The sequence below is a fragment of the Triturus cristatus genome, chromosome 10, assembly GCF_964204655.1.
Source record: "Triturus cristatus chromosome 10, aTriCri1.1, whole genome shotgun sequence".
In the NCBI taxonomy this organism is placed as follows: Eukaryota; Metazoa; Chordata; class Amphibia; order Caudata; family Salamandridae; genus Triturus; species Triturus cristatus.
The window spans coordinates 1,129,846,327-1,129,870,994 of record NC_140593.1 but is presented as its reverse complement, the minus strand read 5'-3'; the positions used below and the strand labels follow the sequence as shown (position 1 = coordinate 1,129,870,994).

The 24,668-nt window shown below is 46.5% G+C and overlaps 1 protein-coding gene across 1 annotated transcript; it reads right to left on the bottom strand.

The window, feature by feature from the left end:
* Positions 1–5,295: 5,295 nt before the first annotated feature.
* On the bottom strand, positions 5,296–24,210 carry LOC146796720 (uncharacterized). The gene is made up of 6 exons (XM_085629398.1): positions 24,044–24,210; positions 22,234–22,267; positions 13,661–13,945; positions 11,237–11,346; positions 6,434–6,659; positions 5,296–5,576 (listed from the first exon to the last, which is right to left on the bottom strand). The coding sequence occupies exons 1-6, from the start codon at positions 24,107–24,109 to the stop codon at positions 5,572–5,574; spliced, it is 726 nt and encodes a 241-aa protein (XP_085485524.1). The 5' UTR covers positions 24,110–24,210; the 3' UTR covers positions 5,296–5,571.
* Between the last annotated feature and the right edge of the window lie 458 nt (positions 24,211–24,668).

Sequence of the window (24,668 nt, the reverse complement as noted above, 5' to 3'; positions counted from 1 at the left end):
TTGTAAACGCAGGAATGTTGAAAGCATGTGCGTGGTAACGGTTTTCCCTGAGCCCTAAAACCGGTCCCCGTCGCGATCCTCCCTTGGCCCCCAGCACTTTTTACAAATACCTGACCCCTGCCCTGAGCCCTAACAGTGGACCCCAGTGCAACCATCCCCCCGGCCCTTCTAAATAATACCCGTCCCCTGCCCTAAGTCCTGAAAACCGTACCCCTGTGGGACTTCCCCCCTCCCCCCCCAGCCTTCCAGCCTTTTTTAAAAATACCTGTCTTCAGCCCTGAACCCTTAAACAGGACCCCTGCACACACACACCCTTAGCCCTTTTTTTTTTAGAAATAACCTAAAACCATAACCCTGCCCCTAAAGCCCTAAGAGCGCCCTTCCCATCCCGGGCCCAATCTCCTACTTACCTCACTCACAACGACGAGTCGTCTCTTCAGGCGTGGCGCAGGTCGTAAAGAAGAAGCAGAAGGGTCTCTCCGTTTCCTCTTCAGGCGTGGCGCAGGTCTTAAAGAAGAAGCAGAAGGGTCTCTCCGTTTCCTCTTCAGGCGTGGCGCAGGTCGTAAAGAAGAAGCAGAAGGGTCTCTCCGTTTCCTCTTCAGGCGTGGCGCAGGTCGTAAAGAAGAAGCAGAAGGGTCTCTCCGTTTCCTCTTCAGGCGTGGCGCAGGTCGTAAAGAAGAAGCAGAAGGGTCTCTCCGTTTCCTCTTCAGGCGTGGCGCAGGTCGTACAGAAGAAGCGGAAGGGTCTCTCCGTTTCCTCTTCAGGCGTGGCGCAGGTCGTAAAGAGGAAGTAGAAGGGTCTCTCCGTTTCCTCTTCAGGCGTGGCGCAGGTCGTAAAGAAGAAGCAGAAGGGTCTCTCCGTTTCCTCTTCAGGCGTGGCGCAGGTCGTAAAGAAGAAGCAGAAGGGTCTCTCCGTTTCCTCTTCAGGCGTGGCGCAGGTCCTAAAGAGGAAGCAGAAGGGTCTCTCCGTTTCCTCTTCAGGCGTGGCGCAGGTCCTAAAGAGGAAGCGTAAGGGTCTCTCCGTTTCCTCTTCAGGCGTGGCGCAGGTCGTACAGAGGAAGCAGAAGGGTCTCTGTTTCCTCTTCAGGCGTGGCGCAGGTAGAAGCAGAAGGGTCTCTCCGTTTCCTCTTCAGGCGTGGCGCAGGTCGTAAAGAAGAAGCAGAAGGGTCTCTCCGTTTCCTCTTCAGGCGTGGCGCAGGTCGTAAAGAGGAAGCAGAAGGGTCTCTCTGTTTCCTCTTCAGGCGTGGCGCAGGTCCTAAAGAGGAAGCAGAAGGGTCTCTCCGTTTCCTCTTCAGGCGTGGCGCAGGTCGTAAAGAGGAAGCAGAAGGGTCTCTCTGTTTCCTCTTCAGGCGTGGCGCAGGTCCTAAAGAGGAAGCAGAAGGGTCTCTCCGTTTCCTCTTCAGGCGTGGCGCAGGTCCTAAAGAGGAAGCGTAAGGGTCTCTCCGTTTCCTCTTCAGGCGTGGCGCAGGTCCTAAAGAGGAAGCGTAAGGGTCTCTCATTTTCCTCTTCAGGCGTGGCGCAGGTCGTAAAGAGGAAGCGTAAGGGTCTCTCCATTTCCTCTTCAGGCGTGGCGCAGGTCCTAAAGAGGAAGCGTAAGGGTCTCTCCGTTTCCTCTTCAGGCGTGGCGCAGGTCCTAAAGAGGAAGCGTAAGGGTCTCTCATTTTCCTCTTCAGGCGTGGCGCAGGTCGTAAAGAGGAAGCGTAAGGGCCTCTCCATTTCCTCTTCAGGCGTGGCGCAGGTCGTAAAGAGGAAGCGTAAGGGTCCCTCCGTTTCCTCTAACAATGCCAATAGCCTTAACCATGCCAGCAGCTTTACCACGCATATGCCCTTACCACGCACATGCCCTAACCATGCATACCGTTACAACGCTAATTTGTTGTAAAAGCATACATGGAAAAGGCATATGCGTTGTAAAAAAAATGCGTGGTAAAGGTGCATGTGTGGTTAAGGCATGTGTGGTAACAGCCGCGTTGTAATGGCTGTTTCCCATACAGGAGTGTTCTACAGCACATACTGCAATCTGAGTTGCCTCTGGGTGTTTGGGTGAGTTCAGAATGTGGATGGGTGTTCATGATGGGGCAAGAATGACAACTCTAAATTGAGGATGGAAGCAGCATGGGTTTCTCACCCTGCCTTCCACAGTGTTAATAGTTGTTCAGACTAAGTGCTTGGCCTCTCTGCAGAGTGTAATGAGAGATGATCACATTTGTGCCAATTGAATGTACGACTCTATGGGACAGTGTGAAAGAGACACACGCCTGTCTAACTGTGTGTGTGGGAGTGAAAGGGCATGGTGACATAAAAAAGACAAAAGGAAATACATGTAGAAGGAGAGAGAGAAATGACAGCAATGGAAAGGAAGGAGTTCAGAAAGACATAAAGAGAGAGAGGGTGTAAATGACTGTGTGTGAGAGAGAGAGATTGTAGATGAAATTGATATGAAGGGACAAATAGGAGCTGCTACTCAATTATCTGATACTGAATAAAAAGCAGTCCCACCAAGCACTGGTAATGCCAATATGTCTGACTGGTTTTAGATGTCCGTTCATTGTTGTGTTTCTTACTAGTATGAACTGAGAGCGAGAAAAAATAAACGCGCAGCAGCATCCAAATGCTGCTCGGGAGGAACACAGTGTCAAGCACAGGATTGTATTCGGAGGACACAGGATGTTAAGAAACAGGATAGTTTAGGCCACTCCCTTAATTATGTAAACCAATTGGACTGGACACTTGTAGGTAGTGGTACTAGGCACAGTGAAGACCAGGGATATGAAAGGGATATGCCTCCTGAGGTCAGTCATCTGAAACGCTGCCTTAACAATGCCTGGACAATGTGGGGTGGCGAAGGAATGGTGGGCATCCTTAAGGGGCTCCCAGCAGCAGGAGGATTCAGGACCCCAAGGTAGAGACAGAATCACTGACCATCTTGCACCCTTTGATTCATGGTGCTCACTCTCCACACTGGGATTGTCTCAAGACTGCTTTGCTGAAGCGTTTCTGTATGCTTACAATGTCTCAGAGCACTGGGAAGGGGCTGCAGAATGGAATGTTGGAACTACAAAACACACCTAACAACAAGCATTGGCATAGCCAATAGGTCTCGCCTTTGGGACCTTATAAGTGTTTAGCCATGCAACAGTTGCATAACTAAACACTTATAAGGTCCAAAAAGAGAGACCTATTGGCTATGCCATGCCGCAAAAGTGAAAGTGATCGCGATCGCGATCAAACATCAAAGCGCTGTGTGGCCGCTAAAGTGAAAGTAATCGCGGTAAAAGTGGCGCACGCGCCCGCGCACATGCACTGTAGCTCTAGGCTGGCCTGGTAGCACTTTTTGGAGCCCTCTCAATAAGTCTCGCCAGACCAGCGCATGCGCTGGGTCAGGCGAGACCTAAAAACGCAAGCAAGGAGGGCCATGCTAGGCTAGGTCAGTTGGTTCAGGGCTGCAAAAGCCTCCCCCACGCCCCCTTCAAAAGACTGAGCTCATTTGTGCAATCAGTTTTCTGCATTTTTTTATTTGAACTGGGTCAGACATTCTGAACAGGAACCAGTAGTGGCTACTACCAGACCCGGGAGGTGGGCAGGTATGGGAAGAGGTAGAGACAACGAAAAAATGTAAAAATAAAACCACTTACCTGTAACGGCCGGACGCCGCCTCTCCTACGTCCTCCATCATCTTCCTTCTCTTCCTGCAGTCTCAGCCGGCAGCAGGAAGCAACCGGGCTCCCAAGCTGCCCTGAGCCAATCAGCCAATCACAACGCCACAATTCAGCGCTGTGATTGGTCTGAGCGCCGTGGTTTGGGGCTCAGACGGGGAATGAGAGTCTGTGCATGCTCCTCACCAGGATGTGTAATGCGCCTGGTGAGGAAGATGCAAAGTGCGCAAGGCTGTTTGGCCGGCCCAAGAGAGCACTTAGGGATTGGAAACCACTCCTCCCCCTGCTCGGACCAGCCCCACCCGAGAGCCACTGATGAAATAGGAAAACTAAAATAATAATAACGATAGTTATTATAATTTTTCCTTTTGATCAGTGGGGCGACGCTCCTCCACCTTAGTGGAGGAGCCGCCACTGACAGGAACAACCACATGTGTGCTGTCACACACGTTGAACTGAGAGGCTCAGAGGACTTAAGAATCTATCCGCTCATTGCATGAGATGCTGTCCTACTGAATTGTATGTGCATAAATGTCATTTACAGAACATTATGCACATAAACAAGAATCAATGTGTGTAGGCATCTGGCCTGGGAGTTGTTGGCGCATATTTATTAAAAGTTCATGCAACGCAAGGCAGCAAGCAAAGTTGCGGTGCTGCGCTGCATGAACGGGAAAGAGTTCAACAGTGCCGTTTCTACTAAGAAATGGCGCTCTTCAGCGTTCTACCTGTGCTGGCACACTTGAAACTGTCTAGCGCCAAAGCAGGCACCCTTGTGCCATGCTGCAAGGGTCCCTATGTTACAAGCAGGATTGTGTTTGCGGAGGAATGGACACTGTCCTGCACAAAAACAATCCTAGGAGGCAATCTCCTCTTTCTATGTGTGATGCAAAATGCATTACACATAGAAACATATTACTCCTCATAACACCTCTCCGTGGTAGGTGCACCACTTTGGTGCAATCCCAGGATTACTACCTTTACCATACCTGGGATTGCATCAAATTCCAACGGTGGATGTGTGGGAACGCTGATGCTCCACCCATGGAATGCCCATCACAAGATGTAACGCAACACAGCGTAACCTGCTGCGTTGCACTATATTGCTTTACAAAGTCACGCAAGGCGGCGCAAATAGCCCTATGTGTGGTTTTATAAATTCCATTAGAGGACCTGGGTTGCCTTGAAATGACTTGCATCCCGCATCACGGAAGTCTTAGTGTTCAGGCCTCATTAGAGTGAGGCCCAAAACATACCTTCAGCTTCTTTTCTTACTCACAGAATTGATTCAAGCCGTAGACATACAAGTAACACCCAAGTAGCCCATGTTTCTCCTGAGGCTCAGCTTCCCACTCCTTCCCCAGGTACTACTTAATCTCTAAATGTCTATTATAAATGCTGGTAATACCAGTGTCGGATATATCTATAATATGAGAAATAAAATATTTATTTTAAACAGTTAAAAAATTAGGATTCCTAAAAAAACTTTAATGGTGAAAATTGCCTCAGTGTTTTCATTTCATTTTTGTTTTTTCAGTGCTTTGTGGCCTTGGGGCTATGTTCATGGTATATATCTCTCTAAATATACACATATACAATCCATGATCTCCATTAAAAAAAAAAAAACTTTTTTCAAGAAATTTGTAGAAAAGCAATATTTTATTTTTAACTAAGGATTTCATAGGAAAAATACACAAAAAAAACTTTAAATAACACATACTCAAGGCATTTTTTCCATACAATCTACATTAAGCGATGCAGAAGCGTTGGAAGTAACGCAGCGATGCTACAAATCCATAAAATGGACAATTCTCCTCTTCTTCGTAAAAGGATGCACCAAGGACTGTCCTTGCCAAAGTCCTGGCCCATTGTCACTTGTCGCAGGACATTTTTTTGCACAGTGCAGCTTGTCATGGTTATTCTAGAACAGAAAATAAAAATCAGTTAGTGTTGTAAAGTCGAGCTTTATACCTCCTTTAGCAGGAACCAGAAATACCCAGAGTAGATGAAAGAAAGCTCATGAAAAGATCTCAAGCTACTCCACGGCAGGCCCATGTCAGTCCAGATTCTTGTTTACTTTCTGGTACTTGTAGCTTTGCAGTTCCCAATATATGGAGGTCTAGAGGCACCCACTCCCGCAACACAGAATGCCCCCCTTACCTCCCCACAAGCGGGCCAAATGAGAACTACACAAGGGTCTTTCTTGGCCATGAGGAAGCTCCCAGAGTGGAGTCGGCCCAGGGGATCCAGGAAGCGTCTGCTCTGCAGGGTGCAGACGCTTTCTGGATCCATGTTTCACCCAGCCAGGTCCAGAATGCAAACACCACGACTAGGGTCGCTACACAGACTTGACATTGGACAACTTAAGACATCTAGCACCAGCAATCACCATCACCCATTACATCCAGAGTTTGGAGGGATCCTAAAGTCCTCCATTTTCAGGAAGAAACTCTAATGCAGAATAGAATCCAAAGACAATTCAGTGAGGTGCGGGGCAAGGCTTTTGCCAGTAATCTTGGAGGTCATCCTCCCTTGTACAGGACACATTCTGGTACCAGCATTAATCCCATGCCAACCAACTGCGACTACAGAGAAATGCAACCTCCAGGAATGCTGTATAGCGCATACTGCAACCTGAGCTGCCTCTAGGTGTTTGGGTGAGTTCAGGGTCAATGTCCAACAGCCAATCAAAACAGGGGACCAAAGGTGGTATTCTCGGCCTTGGGCATTACGTTCTGTGCCAGAAAAGTCTGAACCCCGCAAGTGCTGCGGTCTTACCTGCAGTGTAACTCAGTTTGAACCCCCTCATCTGAACAGTGATGTCACTGGAGAAGATGATCTGCACAGAGCTTGTGAAAGACACCCAAGTGTTGGGTGCAACAGTGCCGCAGTATTTGCCGTTGGGAATGAACACCGGGGCTTCGGGTGGGTCATCAAACTTCATGTAGTCAAACTTGCAATTCAAGCCATTTTCCAACTCAAAATCTACAAATGTAATGTTCACCTGGAAAGGGAAAGGCACCATTAAACACCACAAAGTAAATTCCAATTGTATTCCAGCAAAACAGCCCTTTTTACCACCCACCAGTAGGAGGCAGTGTGGGGCACAGTGCTTATGTAAAAAAAATAGCAGACCTTCCATTCCCACCAAGAGGTGGTGCTGTGGGGCACTGTGCTTATAGATATATGGGAGACTTGGACCTGTTGGTCAATCATAGTAAATCACTTGTCATGCAGGTGAGACCTTGTACACCCCAGCATTTTACTTTTAAGATAGGAACCTTGACAATTCCAAAGACAAACGTTTTTTCATATCTGGGAGTAGTGTTTGATAACGCACTGAGTCAGAGCGACCGCAGCTGTTTTTAACTTCGCTTCCATAGTGGGGTGGAGCCAATAGGGGCTCTTTTGAAGATTTACAGAGCCAAGGGCGTTGCCAAGGTCAGCTATGGGACTGAGATATGGGGCTATGGTGGAGGCCCTGCAAGTAATAGAAAACGCCTTCCTGAGACGGGTACTTTCTTTGCCAAAAAGTGCTTCAGCGTATACGGTGCATCAAGAGTTGAGAATGGCATTTTTGTCAGATGAATTGGCGTTCTGTCCACTAGCATTGTGGTTAAAGATTTGGGCCAAGAAAGATTATGCTCTTGGTAAGGATATTTTAAAGGAGTGCCTGTCACTTGACAATGTTAATCGAATGCGCTGGCTAAAGTATGTAAGAGACGCCATTCATAGCCTGAGAAGGACGGATATATTTGATAACCCAGAGGGCATATGTAAGAAGGGTCTTACCTGGGCAAAAGAATGTCTTTTTTAGTAGGCGTTGTTGTGGCTGAGAAGCAACAGAGCTGAGGAAGCCAAGTGTGCGGATGTACAGTGGACTAAAAACTGTACAAACTTTTGAACCATCCCTTTGGGGATCAAAAGCATTCATGGTCGTTTTTTACTCACAAGATTCGGGCTCAACCTTTTTCATTACCTGTTGGCCCAACCACGAGGTGCCCATAGAGGCCAGTGCCTCATGCCCTGTGGCTGCGACAATCTGTCTCCTCAGGACATGATGCACTTTTTAATGTTTTGCAGTTTTTATGAGGCTCTCAGAAAGTCTTTTATTATTCCTACTCTTAAAAAGGCTGGTTTTAGGAGGGTGAGACCCGCTTTTATGTTTTACAACTTTTATCAAATGAAACCGTTTTGTATACTCTGAGCTTTTTTTTTTTTTTTAGAGATCTTTTTATTTAAACCAATTCGGCAGTCAAACAGCATATAGACATTGGCAGGCGTAGTCAGTTACAATCGGCACACAAATTATACATCTCAATACATCTGTCCAACGGAGTATCCAGTTGATTAGGGGGTTACATGAGCCTCATCCGCAGCTAGTCTGCTTGGTGGGGACACACATCTCCTCTGTAGTGGTTCCAAGCTCCCCACACTTTACTCCACTTTCCGGGACAACCCCTAGCCACATACACCGCCTTCTCCCTCCACATGCACCAGTCTAAATCCTCCTTCCATTTCCCCAGACCGGGTGGCTGTACCGCCCCCCACAATTACGCAATGTTCCGCTTCGCAATCATGAACGCCAGCGTAGCCCACTGTGTAGTGCACACGTTGAGGTCCGTAGGCTCCCAACTCTGAGCTTTCTAAGGGCTGCCATTTGGCTCACATCAAGTTGTGGCTAATTTTTTTAATAGGTGCTCCTCTTTCCTTTTATTACCGGACTGTAATTATTCTTTTACGGTCACCTTGTTGGGATATCCTGTAGATACGTGGAGTTTTATTGATGATTGTACGACTTTTATGGTTTTATCTGAAAAACTGAATAAAGTTTGTTGATGATGGTAAAAGATAAAAATACATTCTTCTAATCCCATTCTACTGAAGGATGCCTGGGGGGATGTTGTGTTTATACACAAAGGAAGGCTGAGGGAAAGTTTTTTCATACGTGAAGTGAGTCCTGTAGGTCGATTTTGCACATATGTAGAAGAGGAGTTATTTGGGAGAGGGAGAGGGTATTTTCCATGTATAAGTTTCCTCTTTAAACATAGTAATTAGCATCAACTGAGCTACAACTGAGCACCTGACGGCCTGACTGAGCTACAACTGAGCACCTGACTGCCCGGTATGAAATGCAGTTCAAGATCACACGGTGAGTCTGTGTATAAGAGAAACATAATCTATTCTGGATTGCTGTCCTTTTCTTAACTTGCTGACCCTTGGCTTCCGTACAATCTACAGTAGGAATGTGCTCCAGTTTCAGATTCTTAAGGTTATACTGATCTCTAAACGCCAGCAGCAGTGGCTTGGTCGGCCCCCTTGGTGACTAGTGTCAAAGCTCAACACGTTTCGTAGGAGTGTGCCATGCACCGTTACTGCCAGAGCTGTCCACTTCCACCACTGACCCCATCCACTAGCAGTGCCGGCACCGCCAACTACACTGGAATAAAGGGTGCTTTGCTTTCCACCACAGTATCTTATGTTGTCATAGTTGATCGGTGTTCCTCTTGCCATGTGTGCTCTGGGGCAGAGAATGTGGTGAGTGTTGCATTAACATGCTCTGTTCACTGCAGCTGTAGATCGACTCCTGACACCTGGAAGTAGAGCAGGTCTTGGGATGAGCACTACACCTTGGATTAATGCCAGACACATGGAAGCAGAGCTGGGAATGAGCACTACAGCTTGGATTAATGCCAGACACATGGAAGTAGAGCAGAGCTGGGAATGAGCACTACAGCTTGGATTAATGCCTTACACCAGGAAGTAGAGAAGGTCTCGGAATGAGCTCTTCAGCTTGGATTAATGCCAGACACATGGAAGTAGAGCAGAGCTGGGAATGAACACTACAGCTTGGATTAATGCCAGACACATGGAAGTAGAGCAGGTCTGGGAATGAGCGCTACAGCTTGGATTAATGCAGGACACCTGGGAGTAGAGCAGGTCTGGGAATGAGCACTACAGCTTGGATTAATGCCGGACGCCTGAAAGTAGATCAAAACTGGGAATGAACACTACAGCTTGGTTTAATGTCGGACACCTGGGAGTAGAGCAGTTCTGGGAATGAACACTACAGCCTGGATTAATGTCCGTCACCTGGGAGTACAGCAGGTCTCGGAATGAGCTCTACAGCTTTGATTAATGCCGGACACCTGGAAGCAGAGCAGATCTAGAATGAGCTCATCAGCTTGGATTAATGCCGGACGCCTGGAAGCAGACCACGTCTGGGAATGAGCACGACAGCTTGGACTAATGCCGGACACCTGGGTGTAGAGCAGGTCTGGGAATGAGCACTACAGCTTGGATTAATGCCTGAATCCTGAAAGTAGAGCAGAGCTGGGAATGAACCCTACAGCTTGGATTAATGCCGTACACCAGGAAATAGAGACGGTCTGGGAATGAACTCTTCAGCTTGGATTAATGCCTGACTCTTGGAAGTAGGGCAGGTCTGGGAATGAGCACTACAGCCCGTTGGATTAATGCTGGACACCTGGAAGAAGAGCAGATTTGGAAAGAGTACTAGAGCTTGGATTAATTCCAAACACCTGTAAGTGGAGCAGGGCTGGGAATGAGCACTGCAGCGTGGACTAATGACGGACACCTGGGAGTAGAGCAGAGTTAGGAATGAGCACTACAGCTTGGAATAATGCCCAGCACCTGGGAGTTGAGCAGGTCTGGGAATGATCACTACAGGTTGGATTAATGCCGTATACCTAGGTCTGACACAAACCTCACAAAGAACACCGCAGATTGGGTCAGTGTCTAATACGTGGCTCCACTGAGGACCCCACAGCGCAAACCGCACTAGCGAATAATGTCGGACACCAGTCGTTATTGCTGATCTCACAGTGAGCACAGGCACTGGGACCAATGCCTAAACAACAAACTTAATACCCAGAGTCCGCCTCAGTGACTGCAGCCTCACATTTCAGCATGCACAAGCACAAACAGACATGGTATCAGTGCTCAAAACCAGCAAACACCACCAGAAACTAAGCACTGGCACTACTGCCTTGGCTACCAGGTTCACATCTCCTAGTTCACATCCAAGTACACGCTGTGTAAATGAAAAGCTCACTTTCCCTGTCCATTCTCTGAGAAAGAAGCGATTGAGAACTCCTTGGATTATTAAGGTTTATTCTGATTGCAGATGCTGTTTAACAGCAACATGAACATCAGCTCTTACCTTACAAATCAGTGGCATGTTTTTCATGTAGGAATTGTTAGTCCCAGCAACAGGGCAGTTTAAAAAAAAGGATTTATGGGCTTTTGTAAAAATTTTGTGCACCAAATTCAAAATTTTATGATTTTTTGGGCCAAATCACAAAATGCTGGAGTGTTTGACTAAAGCATGATAACCCATAGCGGCACCTGACTTGAATAATAAACATATATTATGAAACATCATCAGATGACTGGTCTGGACCCCACCACCGTAGTTAATAGCCACCTCGTTATGAATGTTAATAGAAGTGCCCTGATAACCTCATGGGTGACAAGAAGCGCTCTACAAATCTACCGATTGATTGATCGATGGCTGTGCTTGGAGATGCATTGAAGAGTCAAAGTGTGATCCTCTCTTACCAGTTGAGTGGCTCTGATGGTCCAGATGCAAACTGTAGATCTTGGGTACTGCTGAGGATAGTTTGGGGTGGTGATTTCTCCAGAGCTAGCCGTCAGCGTTCCTCCACAAGCTGCAAGGACATTCAACATTTTACTCGTTATTGACACCTATAAATGGTCATCCTCATTGGTTCTGCTTACGACACAGCAGACAACCTCACAGGGATGCCATAAGATGTCCCATCATGCACCAGCCATCCTTTCTTGAGGGGTTTAGGGGACCGGTCGCTTCTGAAGCACTGGATGGCTGCTAGATGTTGTATTTCAAAACCTAGGGTTCTATGTCACAATACTAAATATATAGGGACATAAAGATTTACTATTGTAAGTTGAAGATATAATGGTAGTCTATACCTTGGATGCAATATATTTGCAAGAGCTATATTTGTGTACCACGATTATCAACCACCCCCCACTCCCACTTGACGTTGACCATTTTGGCAAGCGTATGTTTTTAAAAAAACTGTCTGCTCTATGGCATTGTTTTAATATGATTTCAATGGATAAATAGCCTAGATCTCATTCATTCATTCATCATTCATGTCAAATGGAGGGGAGCCAAAATATGCTGCTCCCCCACCAGAAACCAAATAAAGGGAATGGAAAAACTTTGGTTAATCCAGTTAATATTCAAATGGATGAATGAATTAGTGTCAGATGTTGAGACGGAATACCTGCTACTTCACACTTTCTGTGCATGACTTACTTGCACACACCAAGGCTCATTTGGCCTCTCGAATATCTGTTTATGTGGGGATAGTAGACTCAACCGCCCCTAGTCAAGAAGTGGCTAGCGCATCATCCAGTTTGTTCAGTTTTGCATGCCTCATATTTCCTTTCACCCAGAGTCTATCGCCGCCACCCGAAGACTAGTGCCAGGGGCATTTTCCCGAATCTTCAGACCTAAATTCAGTTGCGGCCAACGAGCTGGTATGTTGTCTTCTCTAAGAAGAAGCAGCTCCTGGTGAAATGAAGGGACATATGGGGACAACGCAAGGATATGGGGGTAGCTAAAATGAATGGGCTAACGGATCTACTGCTCGCTGGAAAATGCTCTGATTGCAGTGACAGCACGATAGCAGCAGCGGCGGCTCCTCCACAATGGCGGAGGAGCGTCACCCCACTGGCTCAGAGCCAGCGGCTGAAAAATGAAACAATATTTTATAATCGTTTTATTTTTCAGCTGGTGATCGAGCCAGCGAGTTTAGGGCGAGGTGGGGCTGTGGTCACAGGGAGGAGTGGTTTGTGCACTTCTAAGTGCCCATGTCTATTTGGCAGGCCATCTTAGGCAAAACAGACATGAGCATAGTATGAGAGCAGCATCTGGATTGGTTAGGGAGTCTGTCCCAGGGACTGTTGGAAACAGCAGGAGAACCGAGGAGCACCGAAGTGCGGGGCGGCCATAGGATCAGGTAAGGCTTTTTTTTAAATTCATTTTTTAATTCAACCCTTACCCTTCTCCCCACTGCTGCCACTGCTGCTGCCCGGCCTCCTCCCCCCCCACACACTGCATTCTGGCAGCAGCCGTGACTGATTAGCAGCCCACTGGATGCTCTTGTTGCCATGGCAGTACACAGGGAGCTGTTCTTATTACAGTGGTAGCACACTGAAACATGCCTCTACTGCAGTGACAGCTCCTATTGCAGTGACAGCACACTGGAAGATGCACCAACAGCAGCCATCGCACGGTCACAGCTTCTAATGCAGCGACTGCACACTGGAAGATGCACCCACCGCAGCCATCGCACGGTCACAGCTTCTAATGCAGCGACTGCACACTGGAAGATGCACCAACAGCAGCCATCGCACGGTCACAGCTTCTAATGCAGTGACAGCACACTGAGAACTTGCTTGTGAATTATTGTTCTGTAGCAGAAAAGGATGATAGTACCTGCAAGAGAGGGTTTACTATTCCTTCAGGGCTGCTGCTGGATTGGCTGATCCCTCATTAATGCAATCCTGAAAGCAGCCCTATAAGCCTGAGCTGTTGCAGAGCGTGGGCATCCCATGTGCACACACTGCCTGCCCAGCACATTACTGTGACAGCACACTGCTAGTTTCTGTCACTATAGGCACTGCATAGGCCATCAATGATATATTTATGGTAAAGTATACATGCAAAGAAAAAATGGCAAAAGTGCACAAACAGATGAAACACATTCGCCCATTCTAAGACTTCATTGAAAAGTACCAATGTGATGGAAAGAGCCCAAAATCCCAAAAAGTCACATAAACATGTTTCGTGGCTAGTGAGGCGGCTGTGCAGGAGAAACCAAGTTCCAAACTTTTTAGTTGTGTGGTCCAAATTGTAAAGTTGAATCATGTATTCAAGATGCAAAATCATGTAGTCCTCCTTTTAGATTAGTAACAAAAATCAGTTCTTACTTGGGGTTGTCGTTGCTGTTGTGTTTGTAGTTTCAGTTGTTTCAATTGTTGTTGTTGGAATGCTGGTAATTATTCCCTCCAGCTCAGTGGCAGTCTTAACAGTGGTGGAGGTCTCTGAAGTGGTTGAGGTGGTTTTTGTTGCTGTGCTGCTGATGGTGTTGGTTGTGGTATTCATGGTCGTACTTGGAGTGCTGGTGGTCGGTGGTGTTTGGAAGGTGGTTGGTGCTGCTCTGTCGATGGACAGAGAGAATTCTCTGATCGATTTAAAACCTTCCCGGAAACGATCTGTTGGAAATCACATAAATATAAAAACAAAGAAATAAAATGATGCTTTATATTTAATAGCCAATCCGCGTATCTTATGCTCTGGCATGTAAATCACTTGTTTGTGTATGGAAATCTATCACAGTCCTAGCACAGAATCAGTATAGCCACAGCTTTGTTCATAGACCATTCATGCCTCCCAGCTCCTTCACGCAAGTGGAGGGGATGCTGGAGTGCCATGTCGATACCCGGACACGCGTGTTGTAGGTGAGCACCCATGGGCAAGTGTCTGATGTTTTGTAAAAGATAGTGGCTACTGTTTTTTTGAAAGTTTTATATAGCGCAAACTAGACCCGAGACATCTGGTATCAGAGCGCCTTACATAAGCACCAGTTACATTACACAAGGACACATTCATTTTTGTTAGGCATGGGGAGATTAAGTGATTTGCCCAGAATCACAGGATGTTGAGCGTCGTTGCCGAGACTCGAATCCGGTTCCCCAGCTTCAAGGTCGACCGCTCTAGCCGTGTGCTGGAAGCCCACATTATTCAACTGGCAGCAAGATGTTTACACAACTTGATCCTCCAAAGCTGGGACTCCCAACCCATAGACATTCAACTGCTTTCCTGCTTCCACCTACAACCCGGGTTCCCATGCCAGCAGAACAGAGGCGCTTCCAATCCAAAGAGAGGCAGGGGAGTCAAGCCCATTCGACATCAACATTAAAGAGCACCATCATAGTCATGACTGATCAAAAACACTAACTTTCCCCTTCAGTGGTGTATTCCAACACCATCAGCAGACACAGAAGAATGAATGCTCCACGCCCTAGACTGCTTGTACCAGGGGCCCTAATGGCGTCACCCACCTACCTCAGATGACCTTTTTTCATGCCTTGACAACTTTTTAATGGTCTGGGATTTATTTTATTTACTTACTAACCATTAGGTGCACTGATACTTAACAAAGGCTTTCTGGTGTTAAAAAGAACAAGGATCATTTAATAGCAAACACAACAAGATGATGGATGGAGTCAAGCTAGCCTGGCTGATGAGGGGTGATGCCCCGATACCGGTCCCAGGATGCTTGTTTTCAGTCCAGGGAGGACCTGGCCTGGCAGTTCAGGCTGGACTGTTCCCATGAGGCACAGGGTCAAGACTAATTTGCATATGGCTTAATCTAAACTGGAACCGCATGGGGAGCAAAAAAACGATGGATGTTGGCCCAGATCTCTGCACTGGGGTGAATGTATGACATCATTCTGCATTCTGTTTAATTTTTTTTTTTGCAATGATCATTTAAAACAAAAAAGTAAAGCTAAGACGTAATCACAGTCGAGTAATGGATCAAAGGCTACATAAACAAGGTTTTCAGTGCACTCACTGTGATTTTCTACCCCCTGCAGGTGACCTCGCAATTTGTTCCAGAGTGGGCGCGTGAGATACTTGAGGGCGCCCACCCTTGTGGGGCTTCTTGATTCGTGGCACAGGGCAGATGGAAAGATTCGGACACCATAGACTCGAATAGGAGCATGATTCTCCAGCAATAGGATGATCTCTGATTTATTGTGCAGTAAAATATACTGTTGTCCCTACAGAGACATTTAGGCCCAGATTTACCTAATCTTTGCACCTGTGCAGTGTCATCCAAAATGACACAAACTGGCACAAAGTGTTGTTTTCGGATATACTTTCCAGCTCAAAACTTGTTTTGTGCTGGAAAGCAGCCCTAAAGTAACACAAACTAGAGCTTTGCACTACCTTGTCCTACTTTTTTTTCCAGAATTTTATATAGCACAAGCTCAACCCAAAGGTATCAGAGCGCTTTACATGGACACCAGTTACGTTACAGACGGACACATTCATTTTTGTTAGGCATGGAGAGATTACGTGATTTGCCCAGATTCACAGGATTTTAAGCGCCCTGGCCGAGACACGAAACCGGTTCCCCAGCTTCTAGGTTGACCGCTCTAGCCGTTAGGTCACATCCATGCATCAAGGGGGTATTCCATTGTAGTGCAAAGCTGCTCCCATCAAACCACCCATGGGCTTTAGCAAATCACTATCTACTAACATTGGCAGACATGGATTTGGGCCAAAAAACTGTGCCTCCTCGAGGAAGGCATGGATTCGACAGATTGTTTAAAAACCTAAGAATCCTTCAACCTTTGGTTGTGTGCTGCATTGTAAACAAGCACAAGTACAAACTGGGAAAAGATGTAAAGTATATCTAGGCATGGCATTGTATACTGGAAACATGCCTTTCCAGTACAAAGCCTATGCTACACATTACACAGACACACTTGCAGTCTGGTGCAAGGGATTGTGGGTAGCGCAAATCAACCTCAAGCAAGCCAGCTCTGTGGAAGAGAGCAACAACATCTTACTTGCACTTTGTGCTGCTAGGCTGAATTCATAAGCTCCTTGCCAGACAAAGATGGGTTTGTGCATCCTCAGCATACATCTGCAGTCTGTAGTGGCTGATGAATTGAATTAAAGGACTGATTCAGTTATAGAGGATTGTTGCACCCATTTCAGGATGGTCCCTTAGATCACTATCCCTAGATTAAGGCTTTTAATTAGAATGGAGTGGTCCACAGTGGCGTAAGCCATCACGAGATCCCAGAGGATCTAGACTTACTGGCTCCAGCTACCCATCGTCTGGAGCAAGTTCTCTCAATTGTTCATAACTTTAGTTTTGGGTTCTCCCCTAGACCTGCAGGCCGACTGGTGGTATTGAAGAAGACTATTTCCTACCAAAGGGGCTCGCTTCACTCTCAAAAACTTCATTTGAGTGATGGAAGTTTGAGATCAGTTTAGACTTGGTTACTATCCCTGGGTCAGCTGTGGGCTCCTTCAAGAGAGACGTGGTGAATGCTCGCTTCATACAAGAGGGAGCTGAACCTCTGATCAATCACATTCATGTTATCTAGAACTAAATATGGGAGCATGACTTTGAGGCCTGCTGATGAGCAAAGTTCTGCTGCCATGTTAGAGACTTTGGTTCTGTTGGACAATTTCCTACAGCCGTCCTCTTATCTATATTGAAGGAGGGCAAAGATGCAGGCGTGATGGCTGGAGTAAGGCGAGATCACAAAGGGACTTATACAACTAGATATTCACTATTTTTTTATTTGTTATAAAAAGGTTTCATTTGGGGTATTCTTTACTACTTGTGGGTTTGGTTTTAATAGGAAAGGTTGGCTATATCCCTCACTTTGTTGCAAACTTGACTGATACATTTGGAAAGCAATCATTGTGCACTCTTTAATACCCTCATTTGTGGATTTCCCAGGAAATCCCAAAAAAATGGTGCCCTACCAGTGGTGTTCTAGGTTAAGTCCCACACATTGCTGTGTAGCCAGGTCCAAGTTTTATTGACTGCTGTTTAACTTGTTTTTTTTGCTTTGTTTTGGTCCCTTAAATGAATGTATGAGGTTACAACGCATACATTTACAACGCATGCCTTTACTATGCAGTTTTTACATCGCAGCATCCTTTACAATGCATACATTTACATCACATACCACTACAACAAATTTTTTTAAACTACACTTACAACGCATTCCATTACGTCGTATTATACCTTTACAACGCATACCATTAGATTGCATTTAAGGTAAGTGTTGGATAGTGTAGGGGTAAAAATTACTATTCCAACTCCAGTGAGTGCAACATTAGGGAAAGTGTTGGATAGTGTAGGGGTAAAAATTACTATTCCAACTCCAGGGGGTGCAACAGTAGGGTAAGTGTTGGATAGTGTAGGGGTAAAAATTACTATTCCAACTCCAGTGAGTGCAACATTAGGGAAAGTGTTGGATAGTGTAGGGGTAAAAATTACTATTCTAACTCCAGGGGGTGCAACAGTAGGGTAAGTATTGGGAACAATAATTCCTCCAGAAAGTCCTCTAAATACTGACCCCAAATCTAAATACGACAGGAACGGCTGCCAAGATTGGCATTACCAGCTCTGCGATTCCCACCATCGCTACTGGCCAATGTTGTAATTGAGTCCAGGAAAAAAGGTGCATCTTGGACTTCTGAATACTGAGACAAGATCTCTGGAAATCTGAAGGATCTCTTTTCTTTCATTTCCAATTATCTCGAAAAGACAGCAAGGGATCAGTTTTTAGGTCTCGGCTGCGAAAGGCTGCGCTTGCGCAGTCTCGCTCCGAGATTTAATGAGTTGGAGTGACTTTGAGAAGAGGGGCTTGCACCCGCCCCTCTTCTCTCCTGTTCTCCATTGGCTGGCCTCTTAAATGCTGGCCAGCCACTGGAGAAGAGGTCCAGTCACTCCGATTATGCCCCGTCCTTTTCGGATCGGGGGGCGTGTTTTTTGCGAGAAGTCTCAGGGAGGAGACAACAGCAAAACACGCCCCCGAATCCGAAAACGACGTGGCGTTTCTCCGAGGCATTTTTTCTCTGCCTTGGAGAAAGGCGGCGGTGCACCGGGGCGGCCTGTGCTCTCCATCTCCTGCATCCACGGGCTCGGATCGGAAGCACCATTTGGATTGTGTAGTAATTTCCTCCAGGGTTGTGCGGGGCCTATTGCGCCGGGGCTGCGAGCAGGGCTATTGTCTGGGATCGAGAACCGCCGGACTAAATGAGTGCACCGCCTCCATTTTGAACCACCTCAGAAAGCCTTCTAACCAGGGCTGATGAATCCGATATATTTAAAGCCCACCGTGCCAGCCAGGCCTGCACGGGAGGCAGTGTGTCTGTGTGTGTTCAGCTGGTGACACGCCAGCCCTTCCTGCTGATGCCCGGTTTGTTGCATGCTCAATTTCTACTGCCAGCTGCCGTTTGTCTGGGTGCAGTGTGCACGGTCTCTTTCTTTACAGGCAGGGTTTATGAAGGTGAAAGGTAGTAATTTCCTCCAGGGTTGTGCGGGGCCTATTGCGCCGGGGCTGCGAGCAGGGCTATTGTCTGGGATCGAGAACCGCCGGACTAAATGAGCGCACCGCCTCCATTTTGAACCACCTCAGAAAGCCTTCTAACCAGGGCTGATGAATCCGATATATTTAAAGCCCACCGTGCCAGCCAGGCCTGCACGGGAGGCAGAGTGTGTGTGTGTTCAGCTGGTGACACACCAGCCCTTCCTGCTGATGCCCGGTTTGTTGCATGCTCAATTTCTACTGCCAGCTGACGTTTGTCTGGGTGCAGTGTGCACGGTCTCTTTCTTTACAGTCAGGATTTCTGAAGGTGAAAGGTGCACATGGTTCTCAAGTGTCTCTCACCACAGGCCTAGCCGCTTTCCTCCCGTGTCACCACTCGTTGATTGCTCTGTAAACAGAAATGATGATTTCTTTTGTTTTGTTTCATCTGCCTCCATGATGTCCTGATGAAAAGCTAAGCATTATAATTTTGCCCATCTCTTGGTGCGGTCCTTTCCAGAGGACACATTTCTCGTGAGACTTGAAGAAATGTACCGTACGTTAGATACACTGCACACGATTTTAAAATGTGTCTGTCTAGATACCAGTCTACATTTGCTTATACATTTTTATTCTTTCTGTACATTTCTCTGAATGCCAGTGTGCAGTGTTCGTTCCCTACTAGGCTTTTCATAATCTGCAAGACGTATGCCTGGTGGAAATTCCAATTAGCTAGAAATTGTTTCTGTCGTATTCAGCTGCGGCGTATGGATTTTTGGACTTTGGGCTATATATGTACAGCTGAAAAAAAGAAAAGTCCTTCTGTTGGCTAGAAAAATACCAAAATAAATCACCAGACACTGGTAGATGACAAAAGCAAGTCCCAAGATCAGCTGTTTTCTTTGTATAGGCATTTTGTCATTCGGTGTACACAAATATGTCAGCAATTTGAGGTCACTTTTAACAAGCCAGCTGGAAATTCACCAACTGGGGAGGAGGGGTGAAATAATTTTCAAATAAACGAGGGATGCATATCCGGTTTTTTAAAGTATATCAACGTAAAGCATCTCTTACTCTCAAGGGAGTTCATAGTGTCGATGACGTCTTTGCTCAAGAGCAGTTGAAATGTCGAACAGAAAAACATGCAGCATTTTCTCGAATAGTACTACTGCTAGCCAATGTGAAATCAGATATGGTATTTAATTGCTACCTTTTCTCGTGGTCTAGTATGAGGTTATCGCTGAGAAATGTCGTTTCTCCTCTAAGCTTTTCCCCACCCACCCTTAGTAATCACAATCTCATGTGAAATGATGTTTCAGTGGAACGCGTTCTGCTCAAAATCTTGGGTTGTTGAAAAACCTAACCAAACGCAATCAGCGAGCCGGCATTTTCCTTCTGTTAATGTAAACCTTGGAAAACGAATTTGGTCAATGAGCCTGTGGATTTCTGCATTGTGGTGTAGGTGGTTTGCAACCCTGTCATTTGCATCGTGTTACGTTTTGCATTCCAGCCTGGCCACTCTGATGTTTGTGTGTTCTGTTTTGTCAGCAGTATGTATGGTCTTCATTTTCTATTTCGAGGAAGGGCAGTGGAGCTTTTTTTTTTCTCCAAGGAAATGAGGTATGCTATGTCTCAGCAGCTGCTATCATACTGCCACTGATGGCTGCTGAGAGGAGCAGTAGCGGAGCGCTAGCTGTTGTGAGGTGACAGTGTGGAGAAAGATTGCATTTTGGGCCTTATCCCGGTACTATACAGTCGACATTTCACTCTGCCCCACCATCATATTTGGCACGCCCTACATTTTCTACTGCCCAATTTGCTTCAGCTTTGATTTTCCTTTATCAGGGCAGTAAAACGCTATGCTCGTGAGACACAGACAACCTCCCACGTGTGCTCTCTGGATAAATACCCGGCTGGTTTAATATCTCAAATGACTATTTTACTTCCTTCTCTCATGCCCTGGGTCCTTTGGGATTTTGGATCCTTCCTTTTATGCCCTCTGCTGTTTTTCCAACTTCCTTTTGTGCCCTCCTCCTTATTGCACCTTATCTCGTTTCACTGTCATGTTGTCCCACCTTGCCTCTTGGCTTCTTCAGGCCCCTGTCTTGCTTCCGTCCTCTTATAACCCAGTTCCTTATGCCACTCACGTTGTTGCCTATACGTTTCTAGTCTGGTTTCGCCCCCTGTTTCCTTGAGTCTTCCCTACCTTCCCATGCCCCCCATTGCTTCGTGACTCGCGAATGCTGCTTTTAGACAATGCTTCATATAGTATAAATGTACTCCCTAGAACTGGCACAACTTTCACAATGTTTCAGACATGTAAAGTAAGGTTTCAGATCATGTTAACCTGTTTACTGTTTTCAACCAGTGTGTAAGGGCCGTCACCAGCTGTTTGTGTTGTTGCTTGCAAAACATAAAGCGGATCAGATCGCTCTACATGCATGTGTTTTGATTTCCCAACCTGCCAAAATGTAGTAGAGCTTCGAATCAAGCTGATCTCCAATGATCAGCGGCCCTATGAAGCAGCATAGCCAAGAACAACAGTGACTCTGTCACTTAGGTCACAGCACCCTTGAGAATGGGCAGCTCTAGGGCAGTGCAACCGGTGAGACCGGGTGCTGACTTTGGGTGGAGACATTATGTTTGCTAGTAAATTAAGGTTTTACAAGCGCTTGCTGCCTCCTTCCTGGCCTCCAGCAATTTGGGCAACAATAAAAATGTCACAATGACTATGGTGATTAATGTTATTCCTAGAGAGAGATCGAAGTTTTGTCTAGTGGAAGTTTTCACTACTGGAAAGGTAGCACATAGGGTTAATGTGCCTGCAGCAAATAACATGTACCCTGCAGATCACAAAGTGCACATAATGTAAATAGGTCAGTGGGCTACTGCGTGTGTGTGTGTGTGTGTGTGTAGGTGGGTTGCTCTGTGTGAGTGGCTCTGTGGTTGGCTCTGTGTGTGTGGGTGGCTTTGTGTGTGTGGGTGCAAATGCAATAGGTCTCGCATTTGAGAGTGATTCAGCTAGTGACATTGAAAATAACAATGCCGTTTCTTTAAATGTTTTAAAAACAAAAATATAAACAAAAATAATGTCATGAGCAATGCCAATAGCTCTAACTTTGACAATGCCGAGACCATTGCATTGTAAATGCTTGTTAAAAACTGGCTGCATGGTGGTGAGGTCGCTGATCAAAAAGGCATGTGGCATGTTAAACTCGGCAGCTGTGGAAACGCCATGAGCCTTGTGAATGAATGATGACGAATACAAAATCACCATAGCCGGCCAATGTGCCGGTGTTACTACAGTCGCAGACAGCTGATGAATACACAGCAGATGAAATATGTTTCCTCAGTGGGTGTCTGATGCAAAGAATGTTAAAAAATCTGCAGAAATCCACTACACGCTACATCCCAGGCACACGATGCTCACTCACCTTCCAGGTCTCGCGCCACTCTCAAAGGAGGATACTGGGAGAAAAAAAAACATGAATAAATTATCTTTTGGAACGAAAGCCTATTTTAAGAAATTAAAATCGTACTGCAGGCTGATGCTAAACGCAGCACTGCTGGGGGGTTATTCAATATGAAACCTGGGCAGAAGGGGTTAAATCGAGGCAGTGCTAAAATCTACATCAACAAAGGGGCGCGTGAGTGTGTTCAGAATGTCCCTGCTTTGAGCATGGCATCCACTCTTCTTTCGCTCTATGGTACAAATGACGCAGATTCCATAGGTTGAGTGCAAATGTGTAACCACATTTCCAGGTTACATTCTGCACCAATATTTGCAGTAGCTTTACGTGCGTGTGTTTTTGAGGTTCAAAAAGGGCCAGGGCGGTACTTAAATTACACCATTTGTGCAAAATCCTTTACATTCTTTTTAGGACAGTAATTCCGCATCTTTTACTTTCAAAATCATGTAGGAATAATCTTACTGGATGAAAATAATGTTGACCAGTCATAAAATAATGTTTAAAAGTGGAGAAATGGCTCGTTATAATGTATTTTACTTGTCGTGGCAAGAAAATACTGGCCATGCTTGTAAACTGTTGATCAGGTGACAACCCAAGTGAGACAGGAATGTTAAATGACACCAGCACTGCGGCAAGCCATGTAATCCAGAAATGTAAGCGCACAATTGCACCCTATGTAACACCTACGTTTTCTCCTGTCTGGCAGGCGGACGCGTAACGGGCGTAACCGAAAATTGCGCCCACGCACACTAACGCCTAAGCGAGCGCCATTACGCTTGCTGCCTCCCACTGCCACAACCTTGCACAGTTACTCCTTCGCGTTAGAGTGTGATCCATTAGAATGTGTGTCTAAATAAAGTGTCACCTCAAAGGGAGGCCCAGGACTTTAAGCGGGCCGGGTCCTGCCGGTGCTCAGCACCGGCAGTTCAAAAAAGCAGGTGCTAAAACGGGTACCTACCCGGCTCTCCATGTTTGCCCTCACACAGAGTGAAAAACATCTCTGAACTCTGCAGCAGGGCCACCCTTCACTGCCTTCGATGCCCTCACACAGAGTGAAAGACATCTCTGAACTCTGCAGCAGGGCCACCCTTCACTGCCTTCGATGCAATTTGAAAGAGTCTCAGGAGTTCAGAACTGAAGCATTTTCAATATTATATACAAGCCATGGTCGTTGCTTATTTATCTTACACAACTAACAACCATTGGCAACGCCAATATTCCTAGCTTATTGGAGGTGTAACGTTACTTGCTGTATTATATATCTGGATGCAATGTCAGAAGCAGCAGATACCAGTCAAGCGGCGCACTATGCGCAGCAAGCAAAGATTTTTAGTGTATGTGTTTTTAAGCCACGCCCTTAATTACATTGGACACGCCCCTTGGAGAGACCCTCTCAGTTGTTTTCATCCCACTTAAAGCCCGGGAAGGCCCATGCCTGGGAGGCTCCCCTCGCCCCACTGTCACAATAGATGTTCAAAAGAGACAGTCAAAGGGACGGGTTCCTCCTCCTGACTGCAAGTGCATCTACTAGGGGACAAATATTTAAGGTAACATAAAAATATATATATATATGTTCTAGGTCCAGTAAGCACGTATGTGCTATTCGAAAAGAGCTTTGATAAATTATTTCTACAACTGACCATCGCTAGGAATGATGGTAACCAACGTGTCAATTGTTTACGTTAATTAAATACAACAGCCCCCGCCCCCTACCCCTCCTTGGCACATGAAGTGACAACATCTGAAGCGCTCTTCCCGCCCAAGCAAGACTTACCAGCGCAGGGAGAGCCCAGCCGGTGGCACCGAGTGCCAGCAGCCCCATCAGTGCCAGGGCGTGCATGGTGGCCGGAGGTTCCGAGACGGCAGGAGCTCTGGTGCCGCGTGCGAGGCAGGGTGGGCGATGCTTCGTGCCGCTGGAGTGGTCAAGTGTGTGGCACCACCCTCGGTTTAAGCCCTTTATACTCTGTCATTCGTGCCACACCCCCTGCCCAGGGTCACAAGTTAATGGAAATTAGCAGCGGACAGCTATTTGGGGGCTGGCGAGTGTGCAAGAAAGGGCAAGGAAACGCGCTGGGAAAACCCCCAATGACCCTCAGGGGAGACCCGCCCACACGTGAATTGCTCTGTTCAATAGGAGATGAGCCATCGATTGGGAAACTCCAGCTTTTTAACGAATTGCTTAAAGATATGTTTAGGCGTCTGAAGTCATTTACCTGGGGTTTAAGAGTCTGGCATCACTCCGGGCGGCCTCCACCTCTCCTGACTACTAAAGAAAGTGTGACAACGAATGTACGAGTTTGTTTGCGCTATAGTGAAATGTAAAGGCATTTATATAGCGCTTACTACCCCCAGAAATCTAAGCATAGCGGCAAACATTCTCGACTGGCCCCCACTTAGCA

Coding starts and splice junctions, on each gene's coding strand:
- LOC146796720 (XM_085629398.1), bottom strand. CDS start 24,109: ATGCACGCCCTGGCACTGATGGGGCTGCTGGCACTCGGTGCCACCGGC. Junction 11,347..13,660: donor AACAGCAACGACAACCCCAA/GTAAGAACTGAT, acceptor ATGTCCTTGCAG/CTTGTGGAGGAACGCTGACG. Junction 6,660..11,236: donor CCATCAGAGCCACTCAACTG/GTAAGAGAGGAT, acceptor TTCCCTTTCCAG/GTGAACATTACATTTGTAGA.